General features: G+C 41.4%; 1 protein-coding gene across 1 annotated transcript; it reads left to right on the top strand.

Moving 5' to 3' along the window:
* Positions 1–2,756: 2,756 nt before the first annotated feature.
* Positions 2,757–4,340, top strand: chrm5a (cholinergic receptor, muscarinic 5a; the record flags this gene model as incomplete). The annotated part of the gene is made up of 1 exon (XM_080413811.1): positions 2,757–4,340. The coding sequence occupies one exon, from the start codon at positions 2,757–2,759 to the stop codon at positions 4,338–4,340; it is 1,584 nt and encodes a 527-aa protein (XP_080269937.1).
* Positions 4,341–7,982: the final 3,642 nt, after the last annotated feature.

Here is a 7,982-nt window from a genome sequence, read left to right as displayed (position 1 = left end):
ATGATGTACAATTATACAAAAGTTATGAACTATTTTTAAATGTACTGCAGCATATCAGTAAATTCTGCACACTCATTTCCCAATACAGACACTAAATCCTAGAATAGAACATTTATTTTGTAAATAAAATAAATGTGTACATTACAGTAGGGATAAGGATGAGGCTATTTTTGCATGGATACAGTTGCCTTGCCCACGCAAAGTTTGAAAACCACTGCTTTAGATTGCACTTGTTAGTATGAGTAAAGAGTGACTTTCATCTGCTTTAAAGTTAACATGTCAAAATAACATGTCAGAATTAAGCGCCATAAAAACTTGATAGAGAGATTTAAGGGAAATGACAGAAGTCTTGTTCGTTATGGTTACTGTTATAACACGTCTCAGCTAAACCTGACAGGAGCTAGAGGAATATCCAACATACTGTAGTCTCTTTAAAATGTGCTGTGACTGACATAATTAGTGGTCACTACTAGCATACTGTTTCACTTTCAGAAGTTAGTTTTAAAGGAGTAGTTCACCCAACAAATGACTTATTTTCAATCAATTACACACCCCATGAAGCATTGAATTCATGGCGATTATTTTTGTTTTTGTCACATTCCTAAGACAATAATTTGATGATAATAATAAAGATGCTAATGTATCCGGTAGGAGACACAAAGGAGACTCTTTGTGTCTCCTACCGGAGAGACCGCCGGTTATCAGCTGGGGGCCACATGTGGCCCCTGGTGTGACCCATTGATCATGATCCCTCGCATTACGTTTGTGAGGTCCACCCACTGTCCACCGTCGACACATTAGGCAATTTTGATATAGGACAGGGGTCTTCAACAGGGGGTCCGGGACCCAGGAGGTCCTAAGAGTTACTACAGTGGGGCTGCCTTTGTGTGATAGGATATATATATATATATGTTTTTTTTTTACATTAACCAATTGAACCCTAGCATCCCTATTCTGAGGAGAACTTTTGCCAAAAATAGCCGATCTACACGCTCACAACAAAGCTCGGCTATTTATTGACGGTTTAAGTTAAATGTCTGAAAATACACATGAACATGAATCCAACATATTCAAAAACATACATTACACAACACTGATTATAGTGCTGTCAAACAAGCCTATGAAAACGTTTAATCTGCAACACAATGTTATACAATATGGGTCCCTGCTTCATCTCTCTCTCTCTCTCTCTCTCTCTCTCTCTCTCTCTCTCTCTCTCTCTCTCTCTCTCTCTCTCTCTCTCTCTCAGCTAAGGGGTCCTTGGGCTGAAAAACATTGAAGAACCCTGAAATAGGATATTACACCAACTAAATCAAGCTGTAAAACTGATGCAACGTCAACAGTCAGTCTGACACAGGATTGAGATTTAAGGCCACTGTAACAGCAAACCATTGCCCCCCAAAAAAAACACTTTATTTTTTCTTCAGTCAACACAGTATAATTTCAAGTCAAGTCAACCATGTGAGCTGTGGCTTTCAAGCACTAAACATTAACATTATACCGTCCTTCTTGTTTCTCATCCATAGTAGCTGTTCAAACACGCGGTTAGGAAGCAGCAGACAATTCAAACAAGCTTCAGAACCAAAGATAACACGGCCGTCCCCATCTTGTCTGTTTGCAGATGTGCACTCGCTCAAATTGCAAGCCGAGCTATTTTGAATGTCACCGGGCGGCTATACTGAAATAATCATCTTATGTTTGACAGACATGTGCTGTTTAATACACCACTGAGATTATTATTATTATTTTTTTACCCCATTCAATCCGGGAACATATCTTTGTCATTTTTTGATTTCTTTGGCTACTCAAAAATTGCAGATCTACAAGCTCATAGCGCGGCACCGAGTGCCGCGCTATGAGCTTGTAGATCTGCTATTTTTTTTTTTAATCATGATTTTTTTTGGTGCAAATCTTTGAATATTTCTTTTTTATATAAATAATTACATTTGTACAGTAACTCAAATCTTTGCTTCTGGGGATTCTACAAATGTACAAAAAATTTTTTCTCAAAATATGTTGTTCCAGGGACCCCCCAGAGGCAAAGATTTGAGATAAAAAATGTTCGCTTTCAAAAATGTATATATTCAAAGATTTGCACACATTTTCACAATTAAAAAAATATATAGCAGATCTACAAGATCATAGGTGCCGCGCTATGAGCTTGTAGATCTGCTATTTTTGAATAGCCAAAGAATGACAAACATAGAAAAAAAGAAAGACAAATTCGTTTTGGAAAAAAAGAAGTAGCCTACTTCTTATTCCTGCCTGAGACCAGCAAATGCTTCAGAGGTGAATTATTTCAGAAACATTTAACTTTTTTTCTTTTTACTGAGAAATCAGAGTAAACTATGTGGTCATGTACAACTAAGAATTCCAACAGTTTCAGTTTTGTATTGCATCGTATAATGATGAATAGGCATATCAGTGCTTTAAACCTATGTCAGCCGATTCCTTTATAAAGGAGATTCAAAGGATTAATCAGTAAGCACAAAATATTACATCTAGTCTGCATTATTACACTACAAACAAATCCAGGGAATGTGGATAGGCTGCTATACCATTATGTAGCCAGTCACATATCTTTGCTCAAACACTGCCACCCAGTGGCTACTATACCTCAATGCATTATATGAGGTTATATGAGGAGAAGGAGTATGACTTTTTTCCCCCCTTTCTTCTCTTTCCAGGAAACCGTGCTAAAAATGACCAATCAAATGAATCATCTCCTATAATATCACAATAACGATATTGAGACCATGGAAGGAGTGACCATCCAGAACGCCACCGTAAACGCCAGCGAGGCGGACATCCAGCTGGCCACACACAGTCTGTGGGAGGTCATCACCATCGCCACCGTGTCGGCCATCGTGAGCCTCATCACCATCGTGGGAAATGTGCTGGTGATGCTCTCCTTCAAGGTCAACAGCCAATTGAAGACGGTCAACAATTACTACCTGCTGAGCCTGGCGGCGGCGGACCTCATCATCGGCGTGTTCTCCATGAACCTGTACACCTCGTACATCCTGATGGGCTACTGGGCGCTGGGGAACCTGGCCTGTGACCTATGGCTGGCCCTGGACTACGTGGCCAGCAACGCCTCGGTCATGAACCTGCTGGTGATCAGCTTCGACAGATACTTCTCCATCACCCGGCCGCTGACCTACAGGGCCAAGCGGACGCCCAAGCGGGCCGGGGTCATGATCGGACTGGCCTGGCTCGTGTCGCTCGTCCTGTGGGCGCCGCCTATCCTGTGCTGGCAGTACTTTGTGGGGAAAAGAACCGTCCCGGAGAGGCAGTGCCAGATTCAGTTTTTCTCGGAGCCCGTGATAACGTTTGGGACGGCGATCGCCGCCTTTTACATCCCCGTGTCGGTCATGACGATCCTGTACTGTCGGATCTACAAGGAGACAGAGAAGAGGACCAAAGATCTGGCGGAGCTTCAGGGGGTCAACTATTCCACAGACACTGGAGTCGCCCAGCCCCAGAAAACCATCATCAGATCCTGTTTCAGCTTCAAACTGAGCACGGCTGCCCGTGACAGGAACCAGGCCTCCTGGTCTTCGTCCAGTCGCAGCAACGCGGTCAAGTCGGCGGTCGCCACCAACGACGAGTGGTCCAAAGCCGATCAGCTGACCACCTTCAACAGCTACGCCTCCTCGGAGGACGAGGAGCGTCCCGTGTCTCCGGGGGCCTTCCAGCCCCCCTACCGGAACCAGGCCTCCGGGACCACCAAGAGCGCGGTGGGCAGCGAGAGCGAGCAGCTCAGCAACTACGAAGACGACGGCTTCTTCCACAGCCCCCGCAAAAGCAACTCCCAAAAGAGCAAGAAGTGCGTGTCCTACAAGTTCAAACCGGTCGCCAAAGACACCGATGGCCAGCAGCAGAGCAGCAAAAACGGTGACACCAAGATGGCGCCGTCGACGTTCTCCTCCGCCGAGTCCATGAGCGTCCCGTCCACCTCCTCGGCGTCCAAGCCCATGGACACCACGCTGAAGAACCAGATCACCAAGAGGAAGAGGATGGTGCTGATCAAGGAGAGGAAGGCGGCGCAGACTCTCAGCGCCATCCTGCTGGCCTTCATCCTGACGTGGACGCCGTACAACATCATGGTGCTGATCTCCACCTTCTGCTCCGACTGCATCCCTCTGTCCCTGTGGCACCTGGGCTACTGGCTGTGCTACGTCAACAGCACGGTCAACCCCATGTGCTACGCCCTCTGCAACAAGACCTTCCAGAAGACATTTCGCATGCTGCTGCTCTGCCAGTGGAAGAAGAAGCGGGTGGAGGAGAAGCTCTACTGGTGCGGACAAAACCCTGTGGTCAGTGCCAAGCTGACGTGAAGCTCTGTTGACCTCACGCAGTGTGGTTCTCAAACGTTTTAATTTCAAGGACCCCTGTGCACTCTCAAATGGGGAGTGTCAGAGTTACGGACCTGTAAGGGTCCATTTGGAATCCCCTTAAGGAACCCTGAGAGACCCTGGACGAGGTATGATGATGGCTATAGATCAGTATACAGTATGCTACAACGATCCTCTTGGATCTCTGTACTTGAAGTATTGCCGTCAGATGATATAAAAAGTACTATTGAGATGGCTTTACAACATTGTTCTTTAATCAATAAGCTACTGTATGCGATTATACAATGGGAGAAATGATCCCAATGTCACCACTGACACTACTATTTCAAATGAGTATGACATACTCATTTATACAGAAGTACTTCAACCAAACTAGTGGTCGTATGCACAAAATGTCAAAACAATACAGTACATGCTGATTGTTTCATTGTGTAAGTGTTGTGTTTGTATTGACAATGCACATGTTGGTATAGTACTATGGTGTTTTGTTACAGTACAAAGGGCTATAAAGTGTTGTGTCTTCATGTCAGAGTGTGCTTGCTAAGTAAAGATTGTAGCTCTGATGATAAGCAACGCCTTTTCCACATGTGCCATTTCTGATTGGGTATGACTGTATGTATACAGTACAGCACATTTGATTTTCCTTTGATTCTTCCCCACATATTTAATTATGGCAAACATTTAGCCATTGGCAAATATAATAAAGATTAAGATTAATAATAATTCATAGATCCCTCTTGAAGCATGAATTAATCACCATGAGATCTACTGGTTTAAACTTGACATCCCGGCACAATTTCCGTCTTAACCACTCAGTATGTACCGTTTGACAAATACCGAAAATAGCCGATCTGCAAGCTCACAACGTGTGTTGTGAGCTTGTAAATCTGCTGTTTTGGAAATGTTAGAAAAAAAGAAAAGACAATTTGCCCAAAATAGGGATGCCAGGGTTAATGTGATGAACTAGATCACAAACTTGCTAAACATCTTCAGTGTTTACTTCCAAAATAAGGTGGGTGGGAGGATTTGACAGCATTCTTCTGTATTTGTTTGTTATTCTCCATCCTCAGGACAATTCCCTCTTTCCTTTGAACAATCAAATACATTATTTATTTTCCCTGGTGTACCTTAATCAATCTTCTTAATGATCTGTAAAGTACTTATCTGCGTTGTTTCACTTGTGTAATAATAAGCTATGATGTCATGTGTGATAAAAAACTGAAATCTGCACACTGTAATTTGGGAAATGGAAGAAAAGGTTTGACAGAGAAAACAAAGTGAGCTTCAAAACCAACTGCAGTCCAGCATTTTTATCTTTTGTTTGTGATGAAATCAATTGATTCTTGTCTTCTTTACAGTATTTTGTGATCATGTCTGTGTATTTCTGAATTAAATGTAATGATGTTTATTGTCTCATACGATGTCTCAAAGATGTCATTTACACAATATCACTTAACTGGGGGGGGGGGCACTTGTTGGGACGTTTACCACATGGCAGTGGTGGAAAAAGTACTCTTTTTTTACTTAAGTAAAACTATCAATGCTGCAACGTAGAAATACTCTGTTACAAGTAAAAGTCCGAAATTCAGAATTTACTTGAGTAAAAGTACAAATGTATTGGTATCAAAATGTACTTAAAGTATAAAAGTAGAGAGTACTCATTATGTAGAATGTCCCATTTCACAAGTTTTCAAATGTATAAAAGTATTAAAAATAGAAGATCTACAAGCAATGCGACGCATTGTGAGCTTGTAGATCGGCTATTTTCAAATGGCCCGAAATGTATATAGGGTTGAAGTGGTTAATATGTTTTGTAATAATAATCAAAACCTACAAAATAACTAGTAACTCAAATGCTCAAATAATTGTAGTGGAGTAAAAGTATAATATTTGCCTCTGAGATGTAGTGGAATAGAAGTAAAAGTACTGCAAATTGGAAATACTCCAGTAAAGTAAAAAAAAATCCTCAAAAGTGTACTTAAGTACAGTACCTGAGTAAATGTACTTAGTTACTTTACACCACTGCCACATGGGCTCTAATGCCTGACAGCGAGCCCCCATGAGGTGCAATCCCCAGCCGGCTGGACCATTTGCTGCATGTCGCTCCCCTAGTCCTACCCTATGCGTTTTCCTGTCTCTCCACTGTTCCTGTGTCAAATAAAGACTCAAAAAAGCCCCCAGAAATATCAAAACAAAACAGTCTCTTCAGTGCTAGCTGTGAAAATGCTGTCCTCACAGTCCAATCCCTCTGATGTTCAGTATATTGTTGTCCTATCCAGCAACACCTTCCATTTATCTGTTCTCTTTCACACCACAGTTGGAAAACACCAATGGGACTATACTATTTTATTCGCTGGAACAGTTCCTCATTGACGATAATATCGAATGTTGTTTTTCTCATCGTCTTTGTGAATAAATAAGGCCAAACCAATTACCGACCAGCATTCATCGTTGCCCTCCAACCTTATTGGCACAGCGGCACCAGCCCTGGATAAACCTATGCAATGGCAAATCCCAGGGTGACACATTTAACCCATTTACTGTAGACCTTTTCTGAAAAACGTATGTTGCTATATATCAGTGGTTCTCAAACGTTTTCATGTCAAGGACCCCCAAAATTATATGTATTATGCCGCCGAACCCCATCTCAAAATGGGGGTCTGGGGTCAGAAGCGAAGATTTGTTTGCTTTCAAAAATATATATATTCAAATATTTAAACAAATGTACACAATTTTCAAAAACAGCAGATCTACAAGCTTTTATATTATATCTGCTATTTTTGAATAGCCAACGCTAAATTCTAAAATGACACAGATGCTTTCCCGGTTTTAATGCGTTAAGTAAATTTATATACAGTATACAGTATTTCCCTGATTCTTCTGTTTGTTCCACATTACCATTTCATAAAACGTTTTGCAATTTATATGTCAAACATACTGGCAAAATTAATCAGGTGAGGAAATATTCAATAGAATAAAATCTAAGCATGAATTTATCACCATGAAATCTACTGATCTAAACTGATTAAAGCCTTTTATGATCTGGTGTCATTTTCATCTTGAACCCACATGAACTCTTGCGCCACCATTCTGGGGGCGAATTCAGGTGAAAATAGCAAATTTACAAGCTCACACATGTCACAGCACGACACAGCTATTTTCGGCGAAGAGAAACAATGAGTGGACCCTGAGGATTTAACAAACATGTAGAACAACATGTGTTTAAATTCAATGTAAGCCGGGTGGGAGTTTTTCTGAACACCTATACTGTATTTGTTACAATGTACGTACATTACAGTTACATTATTTCCCTAGGCTTGCCGTAATCAATCTTGTCATATTCGCATGCATTTCTTACCGATCTGTAAAATACTGTGTATGTTTTAAGCGTGTAAGAAGCTGATATCATGCAACAATTTATCTGTGATAAATAACATCATAAATAATGTCTGCGTTCGACCTATACAGTACTACAGTATGTCAATATGACAGATGACGGAAGAAGAGCTTCAAAACAAACTACAGTCCTGCATTAAAAATTGTAAAGTTTTAACCCATTGATACCTGGAACGCATCTGTGTCACTTTTAGATTTCTTTAGGCTATTCAAAAATAGCAGATATAC

The sequence above is a fragment of the Gymnoscopelus braueri genome (assembly GCF_963280865.1).
Source record: "Gymnoscopelus braueri genome assembly, chromosome: 19".
Lineage (NCBI taxonomy): Eukaryota > Metazoa > Chordata > Actinopteri > Myctophiformes > Myctophidae > Gymnoscopelus > Gymnoscopelus braueri.
Note: the sequence above shows the minus strand (reverse complement) of the source record. Positions and strands in the feature narration are given on the sequence as shown.